Here is a 27,155-nt window from a genome sequence, read left to right as displayed (position 1 = left end):
ATCTCATAACTTAATCTTCATCAACAGGAGATTTATACAAATATTTTTCTGAAGGAAGTAATTTCTTAATATTAGATAAGTAGCCAAGTCTGTTGTTGCTTACAATGAATGCTAGTGTCAGCCTAAATAGCACAAATTGAAATTTTACTTTTGTCTTGTCCTTAAAAAAATGGATTGGTACAGTATTGTTTTAAGAATTGCATTATTCCACAAATAACTTGATTCGTCTGTTCCCATTTTGTTCACAACACATCTGACTAGAGGGCCATATTACTGAAGAGTTGCTATCTTATACAGAGCCATAAAATAAGTTTCAAGTAGCTTTTGTTTTTGTTTTCCTGTTGTGTAATATTTTATGAGTTTAATTGTAGTTTTCTTTGTTTTATGTGAGATGAATTGAAATTTGTTTTCAATTATTGTAAATGGCCTTGAGGAAGCAATCCAGATCAAAAGGTGTAATTATACTATTTACATAAAAATGTTACAAAGAAGCTTGGAGTTATATACTTATCCTTCACTCACAATTCACGTTTAAATAGAAGCCAGCAGTGTACTAGGCAATATTTCTTTATTTTTTTGATGGCTGGTTGAATGACTGCAAATACAAACATCTACACTCATATTATTAATAACGAGTCACCATGGGCAAATAGGCAGCAATATAAATCAAATAATTAAATAAATAAATAAGCTTCTTTCAGGAGAATATACGTAGAATGAGTAGAAACTGCAGCAGAATGTTACAGCAGCATTTCCCAACTTAATGTCTTCCACATTTGTTGGTCTATTTAGCATCTATAATTTATTTATTTATTTTGTGCCTTCTAATCAGTGGTGACTCCTGGAGACTGTTGTGACTAGTCCCTGCAATTTTCTTGGCAAGATTTCAAAAATGACTAGCTGTTGCATTCTTCCTAGGGTTGAAAGTGACTGGCCCAACTGTCTTTGTGTCTAAAGTGGACTAGAAGTCATGCTCTCTCAGTTTCTAGACTGCTGCCTTTAACCCCTACACCAAACCAGAATCAACACAAATAAAGTTTATGTTTGCTGGTGGTTGAATAGTGGCAATATTTCTGTTTCTAAAATGTAAGAAAATAATATCATAGCTGCAGATCTCAATTATTTATAATAATCATTATACAAATACTTCTAAGCTAGTTTTAGAAACTGGGTATTATGCCCTTGTTCAATCAATATTAGGTGCTTCTGCATTCAGGTATTTGTAATACTTTAGCATAATAGTTGTTTTACTAAGACTAATTGTTCATATTTTTAAAAATGCTTTTCTGTGTTACACAGTAATACTTCATTGTTGTTCATCCAAAACAAACACATTTTCTTTCAAACAAAAGAACAACCCCCCAAAATATTTTATCCCTGCGATCAACTTAGTTTGCTTTATGAAGTAGCTCATCCTGATGGAACATGATAAATCTTCAAGGCTGTTCATTTCTTGACACATTAATTTCTATCTAGTAGCATAATAATTCATAAATTAAACCCTAATACAGTGCAAGCATGATAATTGCAATATTTACTAATATGCTCTAAGCACTGTTGCCAACGTGTGTCAGCTAGCAAGACTCAAGAGGTGGGCCTTTATAGCCACGGCACCCATCCTCTCAAACATAAGTCCCTCTGAGATTAGATTAGTTCTGATCCTCCTGGCCTTTTGTAAAGCACTAAAACTTGTTTTGTGACTAAGCTTAGTGCCACAAAAGTGTGAGACAGCTCATCTTGTTTTTGTTGATAGTTATTTTATGGTTCTTGATTGCTATGTGTTTTATTTTCTATTATCTATTTTATTTAATTAGGACTGCAGAAAAAGCAATTACTACCAGCCTGCTTTCAATTGAGAACCTGTATACTGCAAAAAGAGTATACTGTATACTGCAAAGTCAAAAAGAGGGCTGTGAAAATAGTTACAGACCCCTCACATCCTGGACATAAACTGTTTCAACTCCTTCCCTCAAAACGACGCTGTAGAGCACTACACACCAGAACAACTAGACACAAGAACAGTTTTTCCCCGAAAGCTATCACTCTGCTAAACAAATAATTCCCTCAACACTGTTCAACTATTTACAAAGTGTGCACTACTATTACTGTTAATCTTCTCATCACTCCTTATCACCCATCCCCTCCCACTTGTGATTGTAGGACTGTAACTTTGCCACTTGTATCCTTACGATTTATATTGACTGTTTCCTAGTACGATTTGATTGTTGATTGTATTCTATGTCTCTTATTAAGTGTTGTACCATGATTCTTGACTGTTGATGAATATATCTTTCTTTAATGTTCACTGACACTATTTGCACCAAGAAAAATTCCTTGTGTGTCCAATCACACTTAGCCAATAAAGAATTCTATTCCATTCCATTCCATTCTAATTTGTTTTCATTTATTTTATTGTAAGCTATCCAAGTTTACCTATATGAGATGGGAGCTATATACATCAAATCAAATCAAATCAAATGAATGAATGAATAATATTACTAGTATCTGAAAAAAGAATTTTGATCTGTATTCATTTGTAGAAACCAATTCATCTGTACTTAAATTATGACTACATAAAGTATCTTATGTATTATCATATATGCAACAAGATTTTAAGGGTAGAGACTGAGGTTCACAATTTGATTCTCTGCAATATATTTTCCCTTTTGATTACTATCATCAGTCTTAAAACTGGAAAATGATATGGTTAAATACATAAAGCAAAGAAATTAGATAGTCTACCACAAGTGAAGCATATTACAGCAGGAGACAATTTGCAGTAGATAATTAGATAATTATTATTATAGGATTTCCTAATCATTCTCATTACATTTAAGCATATGAGGAAATTTACAAGTTGGGCAACTAATCTGCTTAGCTCTGTGTTGCCTATTTTCCTTGAAAAACTTGCCAAATAAATCATTTACCAGGATATTATGTTATATACAGTTTACAAGGTGTCCCAATAATTAAGTTCAATGCCTTGCAATATTCTCTACCAAGATAAACTGAGCTTTAGTATTAATATTTTAAACATCACAAGAGTCAGTGTACTACATATACATATGAATCGGTGTGATGTATATTTAGACTTAAAAGTCTCTAGAGATTAAAAAAAAATAGCATGAGCATGCTTGATGTAAAACTGAGCACTTTGGCTTATTGCCCCCAAAGTATCAAACTAATTAGTACACAACTGCACATTTATAACTAGAGTGATAAACTAATCTAGTCTTTCTCATTCTTAATATACAGCAAGACATGAAAGCTTTGGTAATCCAAAGGAATGATCAGCAGAAGTCATTACCCATGACATTATTTGGTGAAGAGTATGGCGTTTGAAATATTATGACTTGGAAAAGAAGAGGAATAAATGACAAAAAGTATGAATTAATGAATACAAGAAAAGAAAATAGTAGATTGTGTGTCTGTAAAACTAAGAGAAAGAGGAATAATGTAGTAGTATGACACTGAGCTACAACAGATAAATTCATGTGGGAAATGGATTGGAATGTGGAACAGACCAGTTTTTGATCAAGGTAGTTCTTGGGAAAAAGGGAAGGGAAGGGAAGGAAAGGGAAGAGAGGAGATTGCAGGAAAAAATGAGTACCAGATAGGAAGAAAGTAGTAAAAGAAAAATCTCTCTGTGGAATTGATGAATGTTTCAGTTATTCAAAACTCAGGCATTCTTCATCCATTCATCTTCATAGAAGGATGCAGATCAGGATAAGCACAACAAACTGACATTGTTTGCAATGACTTTGTAATGAACATACAGTAATTGTATTCAAACAAACCTAGACTGGCTCTCCAAGATATGAAATATACACTTTTTCAAACTTGCTAACTGAGTTACTTAAGTGGAATTAACTTGCATTTAACTGATCTACTTAACTGGAGAAGACATGAATGAAACCTAAAGCCACCACTGTAGCCTATAACGAACAAATGAATGAACAAACGAATGAAAGAAAGAAAGAAAGAAAGAAAGAAAGAAAGAAAGAAAGAAAGAAAGAAAGAAAGAAAGGTGAATAGCCAGCCTTCTTTCCTACAGTGAGATATGAGGGAAAATATTAAATGAAATCCAGCACTAACATTACCAAAAAAACTTTACTCATCTACCTCTCTCATACCCCCCCATGAACACATCATCCACAATCCTCTTCATTATATTATCATGTAAAATAAAGAAAGTGTTTTGTCTCTAAATATTGAAAATGTGAATGACCAACAATGTGTTACAACTTATATTTCATTTTCTCAACTTTTATTTCAGCTGGCTGTATAGAAAACAAGCAATAGCATACAAGCGAGCAAGGTTTTATCTATTCAAAAGTCTTTGATTAATATAAGGAAGATGAAAAATATATTATAATATATTATGAATATAATAACATAATATAAATATAATATAATAATATAATATAAAGCTGAAAAATATAATGAGATCCATAAAGGTAAACAAAATCAGTTTATAGTACTCAAAAAAGCAAGAAAAATAAACGCATTTCATGCAATATGAAAATGTCATTGCAGTAATTACTACTCATTATACAAGAAAACTTGCTAATTTCTTTCCTGTGGTGCAGAACTGTCAGAATCTAATTTTTTATCAGTTTTCCAAACAGTTACCATCTCTTTGTGAAAGCAAATAATCTTTAAAAATAATAGCTTCAAATTGTAGCCTGTCATAGAAGTAAAAACAAAATAAATGACCCATTGCTAGGTTGCAAGTTGTAATCATGTTTATTGCACTTCAATGTTAAGGAAAAATTTTGGTGAGAAAGAAAGACATACTCATTCATTTTTAACAGTTGTCACTTTTAAATAAGACAGAGGAAAATCCCCCAAAGCACAGCCAAATAAATCACTATATCTGCTGTTGGGTGAATTCCTGTATCCTTGCCTGAACGTGTTCAGTTGGAAGTCAGTGCATTCTCTGATAGCTAACTATCAGCAAAACTCTAGTAGAACCAGGACAACAGAAAGAAATGCTGGGCTTAATACTATTGACTTCAGTGACATCTACTGCTAGCACATTATTCTTTTGCTGTAGACAAATTTATTATTATGCCAAGAAAGTTTTTTAGAAGCAAAAGGGAGTTGTACTTCTAAAATTTGAAACAAAAACTAAAACCAGAAAGGTAAAGTTAGTGAATTATGTAAGACAGGTATTTTTTTTAAGGAAGAGAGGAGAGAGAACTGTGACAACTTGAGATTACAAGAGATGGACTATGAGTCTTTACTGACAAATCACAAAGGACTAATCACTGGATGGATACCAGTTCACTTAAAAGTTTTGCAAGAACTCAAATCCATGGTTGACAATCTTATAACAAAAATATGCAATATTCACAAATCATCCTCAGGGCTAAGAGAATAAATCTGTTTTCTTCACTATTGTTCATTTACTTTCAATATATATGGTCTACTTCAGCCCAGATGGGTGTGGACTCTGTGAGGGAGATGGGCAGTCTTTACCATCCACCCTTCCCAAAATAAGAACACATGCCCAAGGCTCCTAAGAACTATTAAGGCTTGAAAGAAAGTTCAAGCAAAATTATTTCTATCTTTCTTATTATAAACAAACAGGATTGGACTGCCAGAATCTGGTTGAGAGTATTCCGATTGCTGAAGGACATGACAAAGGAGATTTGTTCGTGGTTCTGTGCCCTTTGAACTCCACAAAGCAAGGTGCATATGACAGATCTAGATCTCTGGACTGGATGGATAATTTTTTTCTTGACAAGATACTGCCTGATATTTCTCAGTACTGTGCTTCACAGGGCTTTAAAGGCAATACCCAAGACTTTTCAGAGGCCTGGAGGCACAGTAATAACAATGCAATGTCTCAAGGATTAGTATTAGTCTACCCTGGTCAGATACTCTAGTTAAACTGGCTGCCACATTCTACACGATCTGCAGCTTTGAGCTCATTTCCAACTCAGCCCAACACATCCTACAGTAATTCAATCTTGTAGTGATGAAGGTGTGAAATTCCATTGCTAAGAAATTCTGGTCCAAATAGCACACCAATTAAATCTGGATGAACTCTAACCCTACCGTTGCTTCCTTCTGTTGCTGGCAGGAACCAAGAGACCAGGTGATCTGAAACTCACAAGCCACTTTCTTTTAGCAGGATAGTGACTGTTACTGTAGAAATTACAGAATCCAAAGACCAGCTCTGATTTGTTATGATTTAATCTGAGTTTATTTCACCGCAATGAGAATTACACAGTTTCCCAGCACAAATTTGGGATTTCTCAAACATCTTATTTGTGATTTTTTTTATGCCTGCACCTACAAGAAAAGAAAGAATAGTGGTTCTGTTAAACAAGAATTGTAATAAGACTTCCAAACACCAATATGTGCTGGAAATTCACTGATAACACCACTATGGTATTTTCTATCAGTCTGTCAAAATATTAAGGAATAATTTATGTCATTTGTTTGATTGTTTATTTAATTTTTTTATTTATAGCCCACATTTATAATCAAATAAGTTCTACCAGTAAATGAACTTACTATTTATACAGTATTACTGGCCTAACATAGTATTACACCATTTTGGAAGGAAAGGTTAATTATGAAAAGTAATTATGCAACACACATATAACAATTGTCTATGTTTTAAACAGCCTTCAACAATAGCAAAAGCAATGCTTGATCATAGGACAGATTATTCAATTTGGCTTCCAAAGAATTATTCCAAAGCATCAATTTTAATAGACCAAGATGGTTTATATATATTGAAGACAAAATTCTGTCTTAATAATAAATTATCATTAATGAAATAAGTTTTAGGCAAGGTAAATAATTCTGGAATTATTTTCATAATCATATTTTACCTTTCAAGGCACCCATGACATTTTTAAATGTTCACTTTTAAGTACATTGAATAGTGAAAACTTTACTAAGCAATTGTGTAGATAATATGCTGTTTTAAAATAAACTCCTTGGAGTTCATGTTAATAGAACTATGGTTTGGAAACTTGGATGCCACGTAAAGTAAGTCAGTATACAGAATGTGGGCTGTGATTGCCTACTGTTCTAGCAATTTAATCAGAATATATTTTTACAATGCATATTATCCTTTCCAGATTTGGTTGAATAATCTGGAAAGAGTAATCATATGGAATTTGATATGGCCACTTGCCAAAGGGCCCTTCTTCCTATAAATCCAGTAATACCATAAAGTCAGAATCTTTGGACAGAGAAGAAAGAATGTGTCCTGGGATGCAAATATTTCTTTCTTCATAAAAAAGTTTGTTAAACGAACACTGACATATACAGATGGAAAAACAGAAACAGAGCAATCCAAGGATATAGTTTTTCTAGATTTTCAAAATATTGTTTGCTAGCAAAATTGATACATTATTTAAAATATTTTAAAGTTTTTATTGTCCATGAAGTTTGTCTTCATTTTATAAGAATTTTAACATTTAAATTAAGTTTAAAAGATGTCAGATGGTCAATCTGTTGATCCGCATATACGTTGAACTAAACCTCGAAGAAGCCTGGACTTTTACAAGTGTAATGAGATGAATGAATCTTTAGAATGAAAGTGCTTTTAAATAGTCTCATATTTTAACTACATTTGGAGCTCCATTTTGAAACCCATTATCATAATAAATCTCATAAAAGTACATTCAAGGTATAACACAGACATAATTTTATATTTGAGTAAGAGACTTTAAGAAACATATAGACCAACATTTGTCCATGATCCCTTGGAGATGATGGATATCATAGCCCAGCACAGATTGGAGAAGACTATAGACATAGTGAATGAGTTCACAGAAGAAGAATAAAAACTGACAGTAGTCATAAAATAAGTTCTACAGACAATGGGAGGGAACTGCACAATAGAAGATTAAAACAAGGCATGAAAGCAGTTTTCTCCCCAAAGAAAAATGAAGTCTTCTCTGCCAATCAATCAAATCCATTTAACTTATAAGAGGACAGATTTAAATGTCCTAATAACACAAGTAGTTCACAACAGAGCTGGGTAGTCACAGGTGTAACGGTACTTTTTATCTGTGGATCTAATTCAAACAGGAGCTGGATGACACTTTTCAGGAATGGGAACTGAATTAAATGGCCTTTTAACTCTGTGTAAATTTAAAATGCAGCCACCTTTTCAGTAATACTGATGTAGGTTTACAGTAATACTGATGTAGCCTTACTGATTCCAGTTGAGTTTCATATAATTTAAAAACACAAAAGTCAAACAGTACACTCTATGTAAAACTAATGCAAATTGCTTTATAATTTAAACAACTCCTGGGAGCCTTAATTTCTTCCATTAGACACTAAGGTTTGAGAGTCTCAAAGTGTGTATGTATCCAGGGTAAGGGGTAACCAGCAACCTATTTTTCTAATGTTATCATGAAACACAAAACAAAATTGACATGAAGGAAGAATTCCAACTTGAAAAGAACAATACAGTTATTATTCTGAAGGATTTTGGAGTCAAATATAGAGTTTATGTACATATCATAAATCAAATAAAAGAATTAGATGGCCATTTTTGTTATCTGAAAAGTTGCAATGTAAGAAGAGAGAGCAGAATCTTCTTAACTTCAATATGAATTTTCCTGGCATTGTAGCTGCTGGAATGGCTACAACATTAGCTATGGGAAGACATAGCTTCTTTACAAAAGTATAAGCAGGCACCTCTCAGAAACTTCCTCTGTTTGAGCTTTGGAGCTTTAGTGCAAATCATCCTATTATTTGCTAGAAAGTTCAGAGCGGCAATATCTTCTGATAAAATATCATATAAACATATAGATATCAACTGATAGCTCTAAATGCGTCAGAATTCCCTCTAGTACTGGTAATATAGAATTGAATACATCTGTTATAAATTAATATTAAATAAATAGTAACAATTGTTGTTAAATACACCAAATTAAATGTTGGAGAGTACAGAGAGACATGAAATAAAGAATATCTAATGCCTAATGTCTATGGAAACCTTTTAAGCAGTCATATCAAATTTTCACAGAGTTAAAATCTATACTTCACCTAAATTTTAGAACTCTAGTGCTCAAAATGCAACTGTAGAAGTTCTTGATTTTAACGTGACAACCTTTTGGGTAAAATGTTATTTCACATATTAATTTTGTCACTGATTTTTTTTAGATGCAATATTTTGAACTATAATGTATATTAATAGCTGGTAAGAAACAGAAAGTTAATGAAATTGGAAGGTATTTGCTTTTACAGTCCACCCCAAAATATAAAAGGTTTGATTGATATTCAGTCTTTGTAAGACTTACAAGAATCTTATAAATCCAGTCTGTTTTCTGTATTCAAGTTAAAGACTTTTACTTCTGGAAATCTTGATTTGAGGACTATTGAGAAATTGGCCCACATTATTGTCATTTATGTAAGGATTGGGGTTTTTAAGTACATCTGGTAAATGTAGTTTTGTGATTTGTTTAATTATTCTATATTTTTCTTTTGTATCTTTTTGCATAGAGAATGTTTAAAAACATAAAAAGACCAAACATCAATAAAGGAAACACCAGAACTTCTCTAGTAATTAAATTGCTACTTGTCTTTGTTTTGTAAATTGCCTTGTGAAAAAATGTTAATTCCACAACCAAAATACATTTTAGACAACAGAAGCCAATTCTTTGCTTAAAGGGTATGCTTAATGCTATTTTAAAGAAGCAATCCTAACCAAACTCACCATAAAAAAGTATAATGCATCTCTGCTCACAATTAAGCATAATACACAGACTCTATCCTATGTTTCATTCTCTGGAGAAAAGGAAATTAATCTATGTATTTAATACTAAAATATACCAACTACAGCTGCAAATCATTCAGTGAGAAATGAATTAGCTATATTTATGCATTGTGCTAAATTCATCATATTTTTAAAATCAGATAAAAGCTATAGTAATAAAAGTAAGAGAATGTATTTAATAAGTTGTATATTTTTAAAAAATAAGTCAATGGAATTTTCTGATTTGGGGCAATAAGAATGATGCATTCAAAATGGTCAGTCTATACAATACTAAAGCTCTTGTGTCTGTAACCTTTAACTGGCTGCAATACTTTTTGAACTAGGGCTAACTTAACATAATGTCTCCAACATCTAGACTCATGACTCTCGAGAGATTACATTTGGCAAATTGGTGATCATTTCAATGCTGTTGTTGCACTGCCACTCAGAGGTTCAGTAGACCATTTTCCACCTTAGCACTCCAAAGGCTAGGTAGACATTGGTTGCTGGAGAACAATCAGCTATGGTGAAGCTAGCAGGAACTTGGAATTTGCGCCCATTCCCACTGGTAATTCTGTTTCTGTCTAGATAAGGAAACATCTATGAAACAATGATCCTGCAAATCACAGGTTGTCTAGTAACGCCTTAATATTATGACATTTCAAATATCTGAAAATGATATAATTTCATTATATTATATCTTACAGTTTTATGTTGATATAGATATATGAAAAATATAAATATATAATCTTATTCATCTAATTCTGAATGTAAGGAAAAAGAATGAGAAAAAATTTCCAAGATAAATTGTAGGAGATAAAATGCCAGGAATAACTAATTCTGCAGCTTGGTACCATTCATTAATACCTGTAGGCTGATTCTACTGAATTACTGGGATTTCAATACAAAATAAATGTGATGCATCGATCAGCATATACAGTTTTTGAATGGCATACTGCACCACAAAGTTCAAAACATAGAGACATATCAAGGTATATTTGCTTCCTTGTCCATGTATCAGATTGGGAAGTACACACTGGATATCTTTGCATTAAAGTGAGAAGCAAATAAAATTTTCCTGTCCTTATTTAAAAGACCCTTAAAGAAAAGGCACACAGCCATAGTACATACTGATCATGCTACACTGAATATATTACACTGATAACATGATTTAAGAAGGATGGATGTCAGATTTTATAATGTTAACAGTTGAGTTTAACCATTCTTTTGGAAGTGACAGACTAAAGCATTCCTAGTTAGAGAGGAAATGATATTGCCTTTGGTTCCAACTGAATGCCACATATGCCACTGTCAGAGGGCCAAAAAGACACCTGGTTACACAGACAAGAGATGCCAGAAAGATAATATCAGACAGATGAACTAGTGGTCCATCCAACACAATAGTCACTGCACTGAAATTGACTGAAATGGCAGACTTAAACAAATTTTAGAGTATTTATATTAGCTTAATATTAAGTATCACAGCACAATTTGGTTATATTCTATTAACAAATAGCTTGCTTATGCTCCATGCAGTTTTTAGCAGATGTAACTCTTTATTCTGAACCAACAAACAGCTCTTTCTTGGCAGATAAAATATAATTGAATCAACAGAGTTTATTTCTTAAACTCTAGTTTACTAATATTGCTAAAATTTATGCTATTTGGCTATTTCTTGTTTCTATTGACCATCATGAATAATCTTATATGTTGTCTATTTCTAATTAAGTTTTACTTGTTCAGGAAATTAAAACCAAATTACAGATACATTTAGTAAGCAAGCAACATTAATGGACAGTCATATGGTGTTTTGGGGGAAAAAAAATCTCATTTTCTTTTAATTTTCTGAACCATTGTATATCTACTTCCTTGGTCTCCTGACAAAAGCATAGGTATTCTCCCTGCTCCTACCAGTGAATTAATCCTAGAACACAATTTTCAATTTTTAATGTATAATAAAAAATAACACATTTTTCTCTAAAAAATGAGATATTCACATGGAAAGAGTTTTCCTCCTGATACTTTGTCTTATTATTACAGTTACTCCTTTATTGTGAAGAATCACAAGGGTTCCTGGTAGAAGATATAATTGAAAATTAGATCTTATATATAATATGAGCCACAATGTAATACATAAACCAAAAACAGAGGTAATCTAGTTTTGGCTTGTTTCAATTTTTTAGCAGCATGATTCCATGTACATTTTGGCAGGCATATAATGCATTAATTGTAATGGAATTTAGAATTTGATTGATTTGTTTGATGTCTGCTTTAAATGGAAGTTGTTAAGCATGAATTGTTTCAGAAACACTCATCAGAGGGCATATACTGGATTAGGTGGAGATTTCCAGTAGAGGTCACCATTGCTTTAACCACAAAGTAGACAAGGACATTATTTTTATGTTGTGTTTTTTTTTTAAAGAAAACATGATATGGGAGAGTTATATTCCACAAGATTGGGATAACATTATATGATCAAGGCTCTTTTTCATTCTTTCTATGCATGTTAGCTTTTGATTGCTAAGCAAAAATGTTTAGTGATTACAATATGGCCACAAGGCAACAAAATTAAATGGTTTAATTGTAATAGATGCATCTCTTTTCTAGAACTTATAAAAGTGTACATTAGACTCAGAAGATGAATCTTTATACCTAATTGCAAGTGAAATCTAAACAATAGTACTAATATGTATTCAGATCCACATATGAGTTTAATTTCAGCAACAATGTAATCATATATTTTCTATTCATACAGAAGCTACACTGTCTAACAGATTAAAGCAAATAAAATTAATGACTTCTTTTCAAATTAGAGTTGCTACTTGTAGCCATATAATAACTTGGTGAAAGCACAAAACAGTAGAAGCACCAAAATTGATGCTGTCCCTTTAGGGCAAGTTCTCTGCATTTCTCAGGTTTTGAACAATTATTATAGTCCTTTGAAAAGGATTGTATTGCTCAACAATGTTTCCAGATGTTCCCCAGATCTTTTAGCAATGATTTAGACATCTAACATTAAGACCAGATCCAAGTAAGTTGCCATTTGCTCATTATTATCCCACTGTCATGAGAATGAAATAAGACTTGTAAGCTTTATTTCAAGATTTCTATGGACCCTAAGGACATGATTCTCATGGTCATTCAAAGTATATAAGAAAGTTTCATAAATCCATAAAAGTTTATTATAATATATATCAGTTAGTTATGCCTACGCTAAAAGCATCGTAATAACAAGGCAACTGTAAGTTATCCACAAAAGTGAAGTTCTCACAAAAAAGCACATTTTAATAACCAAAAGTTCAAGGGTAGTTATGTGCTCAGCTGGACTAAGATATTAGACTACATGATTAGTTTAACTAATATAGTTTTCAACTTTCCAAGCAGTAAGTTTGGAAAATCAGGCTGGCAAGCAACTATTTATAAATTATCTGTGCATATTTCAGACTGGACAGGGAAACAGGATGTCCACTGGATACATTTTTTTAAAAATCCAAAAATCCATAGGGAATAATAGGAAATGAGAATAGCTACTGACATAACCAAGATTTAGTCAACATAAGCCACAAGTTAGTTACAGTAAAAGTAAAGCAAAGTGGATCTTCAGATGCCATGGAATGGGTCACAGCTAGGAACAGCAATAATTTATACTGCTTTTCTTATTGTTGGTTTTAAAATGGTTGCAAAATTTGTAATCTTTTCTTATTCACAATATTGCACGCATGTGTGCTTTATATTAATTTGTTCACTGATTGACAAAAATGCTGATATTGCAGACTGATGATGACCAACACTAGGAAACAGCTATAAGGTTTATGATCAACCTCCCCCCACCCACCCCCGCCCCCCAAGTTTAGTTAAGGCATGTTATTTGTGAAACTTCTAAGCTACTTTCAGCATCAAAATTTACCCTGAAAGGGCACCAGAAATAGTATTGTTTCATTTCTACTCCACCCTGTGGCCTTTCCATCCTCTGGCATAATTTCAGTGGATCCCTATTATTGTCAATAGCCATGCTCAGCTCCCAGTGATCTCCTACAGACCTTCATATGATGGCTTTCCTCTTTTCCAGTGGATGTTCTTGTCCTTCATTTGATACATCCTTTGGGAGGGAAAAAAAACCATAAACTTCCGACAGGCTACAGAAACAGAGAAACTTCTCTCAATTGATCGCACCTCTTTCCTCCCTGTCTGGCGTTTCTCTTCTAAAAATACAGCTTGATCATCAAAAAAGAAACAGCGAGCAGCGCCCTCACTTTCCATCCTTTCGCTAGGCAGAGAAGCAGAGAGTTTTGAGGCGGGGGCGGGAGAACCTGACTGTAGAAATGCAACCCGACTAGTGTCTGTCGGGTGATTAAAAAGTAGAAAGGCCTGGGGGGCTGGGGGCAGAGCTCGCTCCCATTGAAAACAAAGGTAAAGCCCCTAAAGGGCCAGAGCTGCTTATCCGAGTCCACGTCCAGATGTCTTCCTGGAGATGTTACAGGGAGACGGACTTCCCCGCCGGCAGACACAAGATCTTCCACCAAAACGTTGGGTCTAATCAGTGGCAGCAGCCAACAGAACTGGCCGCTTGAAGTTGGCTGGTGCCTCACTACAGCGCGACCGCGAAGGTTTTTCAGCCCTGGAGCCTAAGGAAAGAAATCCCGGAGTCCGCTACTCCCGCCAAGGCGCCCGGTCCCCGGACTTTCTCCCTCGCAACGCCGGCGGGCTCCACTTACCTCAGCGCTGCGGCCGCGGGCAGGTGGAGAGAGACCCCCTAGGGGCTGCTGTTGCCGCCGGACGCGCCGTTGCCCAGCCCGCCGGGAATCCTGAGGCGCCTTGCTCCGTGGCCACTTTCCCGACGCACCCCAGCCATTCACTTTCACACGGCCGCCGCAGCCTCATTCGGAACTCGCTCCGCTCTGCCTGGGTCCTAGCGCCATAAAACGCGCGTCCGGGGAGCTTCGCGGACTCGCCCGGCTGCCGAACGGAAAGGCCCCGACGGGGAGCTTCTCTGACCTCGTGAGGAGAAGCTTTGGTCCGCCGCCCGAGGCCGCCCGCCGCTTTCCCCCTTGCTCGGCGGGGCTTCCTTGCTTCGCTCCGGAGGCACGCGCTCAAACCCCGTCTCCTGAGGAAGATTAGTGGAAATGTGAGCCACGACTCCGGAGCCTTCCAATTTCTGAGCGAGGGAGGAGGCTGGACCCCCGGAGAACCTCCCGCCCCCTGCCATCCCCAGCCGGCCAGCGGGCGGGTCTTTGGCATTGGCCTGACGTGAAGCGCAGTTCAAGGGCGCTTTGAAAGAAAGTCCGAAGTTTTGTCTCCCCCTTGGCCATCAATGATTCAAGGGACCGGTTAGGAGTCGAAGCAGCGCCTAACGAAGCGCGGAACGACCCAGTTAGGAACGCCAGGCTTTCATGGAACGCCGGGTCGGCGGGAGTCACGTCGAAGGACGCCGGTCTCGAGGAGGCTCGAGCGGCAGGGAATTCGGCTGGTTGTTTTTTTTTTTTTAAGTGGCGATTAGGCGAAAAGCAAAAACTCGCCAGTAGAAACTAAATAATGACTCGGCAAACCGACGGAATCAAATCGAGGGCGAAAAGCGCTTTTGGAAGTTCCTGCGATTTGAACCGAATTCCAACTGAATGGAATTTCGACGTGGTCCGGTAGTCTTACGCATAACTTCCCAACCGGTTTCCGGACGGGTAACAGTCTTACAGTCTTGCGATCAAGACACATTTTGACACTGCAGCGAACCCCGCAGCTACTTTGTAGCTTGGCCTGTTGATCAAATCAAACCAATGTTCGCTAGTATATAGCGTGAAAGGCTTGTGGCATCCAAAAGAGCAAAGCTGTGGATCACAGTTGACTTCAGGAAATACACGGAACATTAACCTGAGGTGCCCTCAGTCATGACCTGGATGACTGAGAATCTCTACAGACATTAACCTGAGAGATATATCCATTCTTGGAGGGGAAGGGAAATAGGGGGACAGTGAAGTCGGGAAATGCTGAGACTTCAGAGGAAAATCAGCATCTCAGTCTTGCATCAAAGAATGCAAAGAGTGCTCTTTAAAAACCAGTTCAAAGGCCAGAGTGTATTACATAATAGCAAATTATGTGATCTGATACCATTAACAAAGCAGTCTATGATTCCTTCATGTAATAATAAAGTATTGGCAAAACTGATGAAGAGAACACCCCTTTACCATTCCATATAGACTACTAGATGCTCTTTAGGTCTGATGCAGCTTTTTCCAAAGAGGATGCCTTGCAAACGTATAGACCTCAGGTCCCTGAATTCTTAGGCCAGCAGAGCTATTGCTTGATTCACCTGGTAGCACCAGCATGAGGGAAGGCTGACCTATTTGCCATTGAAAATCTCAATCTCCCCCGTGTCTTTGATAATACAGGGCTACCAGATTATTACAAGGTAAGGACCAGGCCAGTGGTGACAGTCATCAAGTAGATTTACAACATTGATGTCTAGGGATTCTCTGGATCTCTTGCATGGAGCCTCAAATATGGAGCATTTTTTTGGTTAGTTTTTCAGTTTGATTTATATATTAAATAAATTTATATGGCTGGCCGGGTCACCCACAGTAACTATTGTTGCATCAACTATACCAAAAGATGTTTAATATTAACTGAGCTGTCTCTCCTTTCATATGTTACATCTTCTTGACTAGAACAAAATAGATCATGAACCTCTCTTGCTTAGAGCAGACAGCTCTCAGCTCCCAAGCACAAATATTCCTAATATAATTTAACATTTCTATTTTGATTCCATCCAGCAGAGGGCAGAATTTTGAGATATGGACCATCCTTGTTAACTCAGACTACAAAAGTTAATTTAGGGTTCAACATGTATCTTCTTATCAAAGAATAAATTGAACTAATTCCTAAGTGGAATTGCCTTTCTTTTCTCCCTGATATGAGTGCTGATGATAATGTTATATACAGTAATTACAAATTTAAGCTTTATTTCTATTGATTCCTGTTCCTACACTTTCCTACATGTCACTTGTATCTTCTCTCCACCAGTAATACACAACTGTAAAGTTACAATATGATTATGCATTGTTTTATGCAAAACTTTGGAATGAATTATTAAGTGACTGGGTTTGCAATCAAGCAGGGAGAAAGTATTACTTGTCAGGACATGCCAAAGCCAACTGGTTTCCTTTTTTGAAAAATTATCAATTTAGTTAACCAAGGAATGTGGTAGACATAATACTCTTCATTGGAGCATTTAATAAAATCTAGTAGAAAACCTACTAGGAAACCTAGTAGAAAAAGATATAAGTTGTAGTGGGCTGTGCTAGGAACAACTCCACCATCATGCAATTATCTTGGCAACATTATCAAAGGAGGTTTGCCATTAGCTTCTTCCTATGGCTGAGAGAATGTTACTGGCCCAAAATCACCCAGCACATAATCTCTCAGTTTCTACCTAATGCCTTTAACTACTACATTAAACTGGGTCTCATCACCTCAGAGACTAATACATTTTTCACCATATAAACTTCCATATATGATAATGTTGGACTTTAAGTTTTTATAAGCCTTTTCTGTTTTTATTGTAGAAGATGAAAAAGTCTCCCATTCCAGAAGCTCATAAATTGCTAATCCTTATGTGAATGCGGCATATATTTTTAGCTAGCAAGTGTTTTGACAGCTTGAGTGGACTACTAGTTCTAAGGGGTTGTGTCCAATAGGCTTCCAAGTCCAATCAAACATGCTTGGAGTGCTTCCTCCGGGTAGAATTTGCCCAGTCTGTGTTACCATATAAGGAGTAAATGCTTATTACAGTACTTTACCTATGAGGTGTCAAGGGGACATAGGCCCAGAGACAGTCCTTCTACAGGGCCCACTGCTATAGTATACCTTCTCCTTGCTACTAGTCTTTTGTAAGGCAATCGAGACAGTGCTTTTGAATGTGGGAGTTCTTTATGATTGGCTGGCCATATTTATTTATATTTGTATGGTTTTTGATGAATTGTTCATATAGTTGCTTCAACTAGGTGGCATAAGAATAATAACCTCAATCCTCCATTTTAATACACTCCATCTTGTCAATCTGTCATTGTTATATAGTTTTATTCATTCAGCCTCATATTAAAATTCCTGCCATATAAGTTCAATATGCACACAGCTTAACTGGCATAATCAAAGTATCAGTTCTCTCACTTTTTTAAAATAACAGGTTACAATCCAGTCAAGATCATATTTAATAATACTCTGAATGGATGAATCCAGTTCCTTGGTAAGACAATGTATTTCCCTTCATAAAAGAAAATAGCACTGGAGTTATATATTTTCCATTGATAGTGCTACTATGTATTAATAAATGCATAGAGAAAAAAAAATCTGATAATATTTGAAATGAAATAGTGATCATCTTTCATTGTTTTTAATTGGAATGACCTCAAAACAATTAGCAAACAAAGTATTCATTGACCTAGATAAACTATAATTGTAGTTCTCAAACATACAAAGGCCTGGAGCCACATAGGTCCTTGGTAGCAACAACTGATTGTCACTTAGCTACTGACTGTCATTTATGGTGATGCAGCTCAGAACTGATTACTCTTTCAAATATAAACCACATAGGGAAATCAGACATAAATCAGCAACAGAAAGATGAAAGACCTGAAAGTTGCATTGCCTGTCCTTTAAATTTCAAGATGACTGTTAAAATCCAGGGATAGCCAAATATTCTATACAATTGTAAAAATTTGAGTATAGCCGATTTGAAATCAGTACTCCTTTTGGGAAGGGAACGGGAGGGAGGGAGGGAGGCAGGTTGTATAACCTGCAAAGATCAATAATCCAGGGTTCACAGTTGTGTTGCAATTATACAGACCACAGAATAACATTCCTAAATGCTTCTTTCTAATATTTTCCTTTAACATTTACCAGTTCAGCTGATCTCATTAGTATTCCATTATGCAAGTTTCTGGCAGGCTAATCGTGACAAATGTTGTTCTGCTCTTTATTCTCTGTGCGGAACAATTTTGTTATCAAATTGTTATTTTAATTAATAGGAAAAAATCCTCAAGAAGGATGTATAAGGACTGTTCTTTCAAGACAATTAGTTTAAGCAGTTACACTGCCCATTGGAAGTGCAGGATAGGTGTCTTACAATGGTGATACATCAGCTGAATTTGCCATTTGAATATTCTTCATTTGTCTATTGTTATATGCTCTGCAGGGTCTGAAGGACAGAATTGGGTCTCTTTCATTGACGTTCGCTGCTTGAATTCCGTACAAACTTTCAAGAAACCTTTTTTTGCTGATGATTGTTCACTCCTGGTACACAAAGACAGTGATCTATAGTTGATAATGAAACGATTTTCAGATGCTCTTGTGCTCTTCAACCCGACTATCATCCTGAATGAGACTAAAGTACTTCACCAGCCCATGCCATGTAACAAGCCCATAGAATGATAATTCACTGATGCTGACAAATTAGACAACTTCAAATACTTGGGAAATGAGGACTTTTGGGACAAAAACATTGACCTGAGAATCAGCAAGACCAGCCAGGTGCTGAGGCAACTGAGAACTAGAGTGCTCGGTCAATACAACATTCATATCTTCATAAAACTGAAAGTCTTCAGAGTTATCCTTCTCTCCTAAATGGAAGTGAGTCCTGAACTTTGCACCAAAGATGCATCAAACTGGAGAAATTTCAAGCAGGATCATGTCTCCAACCTGGAGGTCTCAGAGTGGGTGGAGTCTATGATAACAGAGTTTACAAGAGTGTCTGGGATTATAATCTCATTCTTAGGATGATATTTGTTCTGCAATCTGAAGAAGTTCTGATAAACAACTCAGCCTTAACCTGCACACACAAACACACACACTTTACATTTTCTCTCCCCAATTAATCAACCATAAATTAATAAATGTATATATTCTCTTTTCTTATGTCAATATTACCTATGTCCAAAGCAGTGTGGTTGATATCTGTTCAGTAAAATAGTCCTCAAGCAATTTCTTAAGCAACATGTCAAAGTCCAATTTAGAAGCTGCAATCTTAATAGAACAAGTCTTTACAGGGATTAATACCTAATTTATATGCTAATTTATTCAAGGTCCAGGGTCTTAAAATATCTCTGATTACTTGTAGAAAAGCATAGACTGATATCCATTTAGTTTAAACCATACATTAATTTTAATTCATAAAAGTATATAAGGCTTGGCAAATAAAAGAAAAAGAAAAGAAATGCCACAAAAGAAATAGCTGGGATGTGGAGCTAGCAAGGAGAGATTTAGAGGTTATGACAATATAATAAAATTGTTCTATTAGATGATGAATTATTTGCTTGGTGTTCCTTTAACTGTTGATGGAGGATAGAACAGGGTCTGAAAAAAATACAGAACACAGGTGGATACTGTGTTCTGTATGCTACTCCTGATGTTATTGTACTACAAGTGCCAACATCTTTCATCATTGACTACCTTTTTAGGGGTGCTAGAAATTGAAGGTTAGCAACATATATAGTGCTGTAAATTGTCAGTTTATTTTAGAAGGCCTATGTAAATGCTCTTTGTCTTCAAAGTAGTCTTGATTAGTTTTCAGCACAAACTTTTCTGACACATAAGTATTCCTAGATTCAAGAACTGTTGCATAGAAATGTGACTTAGAAATGTAAAAAAAAAACAGTTTTAAAAAAACAGATTCTAGAATAGATTCTACTCCACAAAGCTTAGTCCATCTTTTTGTGTGTGTGTATGTCTCTGGAGACAACTATGCAAGCAGAAAATGGATGTTAAAGATGGTGGATGCATATCACTGGGCTTAAAAGATCCATTTATATATATGCCCTTCGGCCTAGGCTGGTGAGTGAGAAAAACAGGTTTCAAGGTTATGCCTCTTTCATTGTTCAGGTGACCCGTTGAGATCCCTGGTCATGCAGCATAAATTAAGCCTTTTCAAGAAGACATCAGGAAGTTGTACAGGCAGTTTTGAAAAGTACAAGGAGGGTTGTTTGTCAAATACTGTATATAGTGGACTGGAGTGAATTAGGAATGACTGAAGGACCAATAAGGTATGAAGTATTACCACAGCTTTACATCCAGAAGTATTTGGATGGCAACAAATAGGTTTCCAACCAGCATATATGGACAAAGGATGATAGCATCAAGATAAAGAAACTCTCGGCATCTGTGTGCTATTAGTCAATCACCTGTAATTGTTGTGATTTTAAGGAGTCTCATTCCATTAAGATGGCAGCTTCTGTATATTTATTTCTTCATATGTTTACTGTGCTATTACTGTTCTGTATTTTCTATGTTACTGCTACTGATTATGCTTTAAATAAACATTTTTAAAATTTATTTGCTCATACACCACAAAAACCTTACTTTGGGTACTTTGCAGTATAAAATTATAACAGGCAATATTTAAAAAGCAGGCAAGACCAGGCAACAAATGAACTGGGAACAGTATGGTTAATATTAGAGTACATTTGGAGAACTAGGTTGTGGAAAAGAGCCCGGACAAGTAGAATATCCATGACACCTTAATTATGGTAAAGATTAAAAGAATAAAAGAAATCCAAGAGTATGCTAATAGCACGTAAGTGCAATAACATTTCCAAAATGTTTCATGTGAACTCAGGAAATTTTTAAACAAATTTGATTTGGGGAAAGTTGGGTTTATTCCAGGACACGCACCACAGTGCTTGAAAACCATGAGTAGCATAGCCTAGCACATTTCATCTCTTTTATAGGGACATCTGTGTTGCAAAGAAAGCAAATTACTTTGAAACACGCTGTATTAGTTAAAATTTTTTCGATAGTCTTTGATATCTACAGCAAATGCTTTACATAATACAGTCATGTTATATTATGCCAGCAGTAATGGATTCTGTTTACATCTGTCCTTTTTCTGGATAACTAGGTATTTGGTGCAGCATTTTTAAAGGTTAACCAAGGTAGCTTCAGTTAAAAGTTTATTTGCGTTATGAAGGACAGTGTTTTTAAACTAGATGGTACTAGATGCTCTTTTACAATAAAAGGCTTGGCTGGTTTATATGGAATTATGCCTTTTTTTTGTTTACTTGTTTTACTTTTTTTTAAAAAAAATGTTTTTGGTACACTTCTTTTGTCACCCTACAAGGAACTGGGACCTTTCTGGGAAGGTTTCTGTCTTTTTAGAATGTCAACGTATAGGGATTTAAAAACAAACAAACCAGAAATAAATGGGAGTCTCTCATGTGGATCAAAGCAAATACCATAAGGAAGAATGAAATATTTTTGGGGTGGGAGGTAATGTTAGTTTATTGTTATTGTTGAATTTTCACTATGAGGGAAACATGCACGTTTGTGAGCTTTCTTTTTTATGTATCAAAGTAATTGTTGATATAGTGAGTCATTATGAAGGCTTGGATAATATTCAGCTTCCTATTTGCATGGGAAATCACCAGAAAATACCAAATCTGTAGTGCAGATTGGGAAGTAAAAGGACATCCAGGAAGAATTGATACATTCATATGGCAGCAGAAAAGATGATGTTACTAAGATCAAGCTGAACTTGAAGGAGATTATTTTACTATAAATTGCTCAGCCTCAGGATACAAAAAGTTTTGGACAGGACCTAAATTGCCTTCCTGGCTTCATGGCTTGAAAATTACAGTATTATCATTGGAACTGCTACCAAAATGAAATGAAATCAAATCTGAATGCCAATTGCTCTTTGACCAGACCTCAGAACAATCTGGCTAGAACTACTACTGTGTTTCTCCAACAATACAGCCTGCACGAATAGGAAGGCCCAGCATGATTTCTAGGCATAAAGTGAAATTAAGCCCCACCCCCCAAATTTAGGCCTATTTAATCCATGTGTTTCCCCACCATTTCTCACATCGTTCATTAGAACTACACGAGGTGAAGAGAAATGGGGAGGGAGGGGGAGAAGAGAAATCTTGCCTTTAGGAGTGCCCCGTACGTAGCCTAGGCTAGAATACCATGATGAGAACATCAGCTGATAGAAGCTCCCCGAAGGCAGAGTCCCCAGCCGCTTTGGGGTGAGGTGTGGCTGCCTGTGTCCCCTTGCCATTAGGCAGTGTCTTTCGGGCCATGGAAGCTCTCCAAGGGCAGTCACCAACCACTTCGATTGGCCGGTAGAAGCGGCCTCGGGGTGAGCACACACACACACTCCCCTCGTGTGTGCGCTCGCCCCGAGGCCGCTTCTACCGGCCAATCGAAATGGCTGGTGACTGCCCTTGGGGAGCTTCCATCGCCCCAAAGACACTGCCTAATGGCAAGGGGACACAGGCAGCCACACCTCACCCTGTAGCAGCTGGCGACTTTGCCTTCAAGGGAGCATTCATTGGCTGATAGAAATGGCCTCGTGGTGAGGGGAGTGTGCGTGTGCGCTCACCCCAAGGCCGCTCCTACTGGCTGATCGAAGTGGCTGGCGACTGCCCTTGGGGAGTTTCCATTGCCTGAAAGACACTGCCTAATGGAGAGGGGACACGGGCAGCCATGCCTCGCCCCAAAGCGGCTGGGGACTCTGCCTTCAGGGAGCTTTCATTGGCCGATAGAAACAGCCTCGTGGAGAGGTACATGCATATGGGCCACTCTAGGTGGGGGAGGAAATTAAGTCACCCCCAAAAAGACAGCCTAGCTGTTTTTGGGGGGCTCACAAAAAAATAAAATAAGGCCCAGACTTATTTTGTGAGAAACCCAGTAGCTTAATTAAGTAGAGACAAATAAGGAGAACTTTCTTTCCCTTTGTTGGTTGGAGAGGTGATATGGCTAGTTTGTGGCAAAACTCCACTGAAAACAGAGAAGTGATTAAGAAGGTGAAAAAGAAATGAAGTTTCTGTAAATCTCTCCAAACAGAAGGTTAGTGATATCACCTTAGGAAAGGAATGGTTGTTTCTTTTTTAATCCCCTACCCCCTCCATTCTGGGGCAGCTTAAGAAACATGCTGTCAAACCTCAAGCAAGAATGGAGATAGAAATAACCATATAAAGGGGGACTGGACTTAAAAGAAGCTTACAAGTAACAACCTGCTCAGATTGTTATATTAGTTTTGTGTAAGCCTTTTCAATGCTGTTTTTCAGTCTATAGAAGCAGATGGTAAAAGCAGCAGAGAAGAGAATATAAGAAGGAGGAACTATATAGTTCAGGTAAGGACAATGTATTCTGGAACCCTTTTTTGGTTAATATTGAAATTCAGATTTGGTTAACAAATATTTGGTTAACAAGTATTTGGTTCTACAGGGGAATTATTGAGTCTATCATCTGCACCTCTATAACTGTCTGGTTTGGTTCTGCAACCCAACAGGACAGACACAGACTTCAGAGGATAATTAGGACTGCAGAAAAAACAATTACTACCAACCTGCCTTCAATCGAGGACCTGTATACTGTACGAGTCAATAAGAGGGCTGTGAAAATATTTAGAGACCCCTCACATCCCGGACAAACTGTTTCAACTCCTTCCTTCAAAACAACTCTATAGAGCACTGCACACCAGAACAGCTAGACACAAGAACAGTTTTCCCCCGAAAGCCATCACTCTGCAAAACAAATAATTCCCTCAACACTGTTCAACTATTTACAAAGTGTGCACTACTATTACTGTTAATCTTCTCATCACTCCTTATCACCCATCCCCTCCCACTTGTGATTGTAGGACTTTAACTTTGTCGCTTGTATCTTTACGATTTATATTGACTGTTTCCTAGTATGATTTGATTGTTGATTGTACCCTATGACTATCATTAAGTGTTGCATGTTATGATTCTTGATTCTTACGAATGTATCTTTATGTATACTCAGGGTATTTACACCAAGACAAATTCCTTGTGTGTCCAATCACACTTGGCCAATAAAGTATTCTATTCTATTCTATTCTATTCTATTCTATTCTATTCTATTCTATTCTATTCTATTCTATTCTATTCTATTCTATATTTTAGTTCATTTTAGTTATGATTTTTAAAAGAATACAATATTCTAGTTATATAGAAATGCAACATTTTCCTTCCTTTCAAGGAAGACTTGAAATCAATTACCTAAAAAAGGGTGCTTTTTTTTTTTGCTTTTTCTATTTATGAATGTACAACCTAGGAGATGAGAAAAATGCATTCTAATTAGTAACTGAAAGAGTTCCATGATATTTTTTCTTATTTTTCAGAAAAAAATATTTTTGCCCAAAATTTCCAGGAAATGGAATCCTTTTAAATGTATTTCAAAAATGGCAAACAGTAGGTTGAAAAGTTGAAAGACCCTTTGGATATCTGAATACTCTTCTTTCTCAAAATGAGGAGAGAAATTGATAACCAAGAAACAACCTGATGGCCTTGATATTTGTTCCATCAAACTAAAAGTAGGACAAGCCATCATTTCAAAAATATCTCTTCTAGATAATTTTGCAGTCTAGTTAGACTTGCATATTTCTGAGATTTTAGGAGGATTTGAGATGAACTGTACAACAAATGGTAATGGGTCTTCCCATAGTAACTACATATTTCTGCCAGAAGGTGTAGGGGAAATTTTTGCCTGAGCAAAGCAACCAGGTTGAGCAGAGAAAGTGTCACCCAGTGATGGCTTTCATTGTATTGTTGAGATACACGAAAAAAAAAAAAAATTCTGTCTCCTTTCAATCTGTCAGAAAGTAGCTAGAAAAGAGAGATTGGATATCCCTTCCTCACTGTTCCTGTTTCCACTCTCTGAAAAGTCAAGAACATTGAATGAACTTCAACTTCCTCTTCCTGTAAAACAACAGGAATATTGAAAAATTGACATCCAAGCCACAGCTGGACACACTCTCCATCTCTGAAGTTTATGTGGTGCTCTTTTGTCTGCTAATCTTTGGGAAAAGGTAGCAGTTGTTTGTCAGAGAGTTGCAAAGGTATCCTTTTGCTTCATTTGAAAGCAATATGGTATACAGTAGAGCATGGGTGTCAAACCCGCTGCGTCACATTGCCGCCACGTGAAGTTTCACAACATTTTTCCTATTCCCGGAGCTGGGATGGCCGTGGCCTTCACATGATGCATCCAGCCCATGGGCTGCCAGTTTGACACCCCTGCAGTAGAGGATATAAGTAACCCTCAATTTATGATCACAATTGGCACCAAAAATTGTCTTGCTAAGTGATGTAGTCATTAAATGAATTGCACTCAATTTTATAATCTTTTTGGCCACAATTGTTAAGGGAATCATGCAGTTGTTAAGGGAAACTTGGCTTCCCTCACTACTTGTCACTTGACCCTGGAATGCTGCAGCTGGTTACCAAGCACCTGAATTTTGATCATTGACTGGGATGCTGTGATGGTTATATGGGTGAGGACTAGTTGTAGGTCATTTTTTTCCAGCACCTTTGTAACTTTAAACATTAAATAAATGAGGACTACCTATACTGGATTATGTTCAGGAAGATCCTAATTCAATTCCATCTGTAGCTCTGGAAACTCACAGAACATTATTGCCAAAGTCCTGCTGGATATCTCATCCTCCCCCCTGTGAGCCACAAAATCTTACGTCAAAGATATAGACTCTACTGAACTGCCCTGTTCTGAAAGGGAGCAGGGAAAACAACTTACAGTCCTGCATTTTCCAGTCCTGCATTTCCCAGAAATGCCCTACATCATTTAGATCTCCAATCCTGAGTAATAGTAAATGAGCCACAAGCAGCTCTACTCTGCAGAAGCAGTAGACTGGTGTGATGGGGGGAGAGGGGATGGATCCATGTGAACAGCTAGCAAGCACACGTATGCTTGTAGCTTCATCTGCATGTATGGCATGCACATGTGCACCCGCAGTTCATGGAAATGGAGTGCATGTGCGCATGCTCACCCACTGCTCGTGCGCATGTGTGTTTGCCCGCCATTTCTGTGGCCCTGTTGCAAACAGCTGCAGCCCAGAGGTTGGGGACCTCTGATCTACAGGAGACATTGAAAATAGGGCTCTAGTGAAACTGTTTTAGCTTCTTCTGCTTTCAGTATTATTGCTGCATTGAAACATACTCTGGTTTCCTAGATCTCACTCCTGCTCCTCTGGACAATGCTTCTGTTTCATCCTCATAGATGCAAATATTGTACTTTCCAGATTTTCACTGATGCATCAACTGAATATTATTGTTCTGCTGAAAAACATGACATTGAGTAATATTGTGCCAATCAATATTTTCAGCCCAACTTAACTCACCTATAAGAAACAGCTGGAATAGAAGTGCTATGAATACTACCTTTAGCTGTTAAAGTTATAGTAGGGCAGAAAATGAAATAATAAATGAGTAAATGAATGCATTTAAAAATTGTCAACTAGACAAATAAACATTTGAGGACAAGAAGTCTCCAATTATGGCATTATTACTTAAAAGGTCCATTGTTGTATTCTGCCTCTTTGTTCTTCAGTTCATCCATCCATCCATCCATCCATCTATCCATCCAATCATCCAGTCAGTTAGTCAGTCAGTCAGTC

General features: G+C 36.6%; 1 protein-coding gene and 1 long non-coding RNA gene across 4 annotated transcripts in view; one reads left to right on the top strand and one right to left on the bottom strand.

Annotated features, from left to right (window-relative positions):
- LOC113444256 (venom nerve growth factor 1) overlaps positions 1-14,858 on the bottom strand; it is a 64,248-nt gene extending 49,390 nt beyond the window's left edge. The window contains exons 1-2 of one of the 3 annotated variants that reach the window (XM_087931988.1): positions 14,452-14,858; positions 13,777-13,835 (exon numbers count right to left, since the gene is read on the bottom strand). In XM_087931988.1, the coding sequence (XP_087788114.1) occupies positions 13,777-13,782 (6 nt within the window). In that variant the 5' untranslated portion in view covers positions 13,783-13,835; positions 14,452-14,858. The remainder of the gene's footprint in view (positions 1-13,776; positions 13,836-14,451) is intronic. The other 2 variants (XM_087931990.1, XM_087931989.1) reach the window with 2 other exon arrangements.
- On the top strand, positions 5,553-7,396 carry LOC148126075 (uncharacterized). The gene is made up of 2 exons (XR_015742746.1): positions 5,553-5,694; positions 7,101-7,396. It is a non-coding gene; the product is annotated as an uncharacterized LOC148126075 (long non-coding RNA).
- Positions 14,859-27,155: the final 12,297 nt, after the last annotated feature.

Source organism: Pseudonaja textilis, chromosome 3, assembly GCF_049901715.1.
Source record: "Pseudonaja textilis isolate UNSWEBS1 chromosome 3, rPseTex1.2, whole genome shotgun sequence".
NCBI lineage: Eukaryota > Metazoa > Chordata > Lepidosauria > Squamata > Elapidae > Pseudonaja > Pseudonaja textilis.
This window is presented reverse-complemented; position numbering and strand designations above follow the sequence as displayed.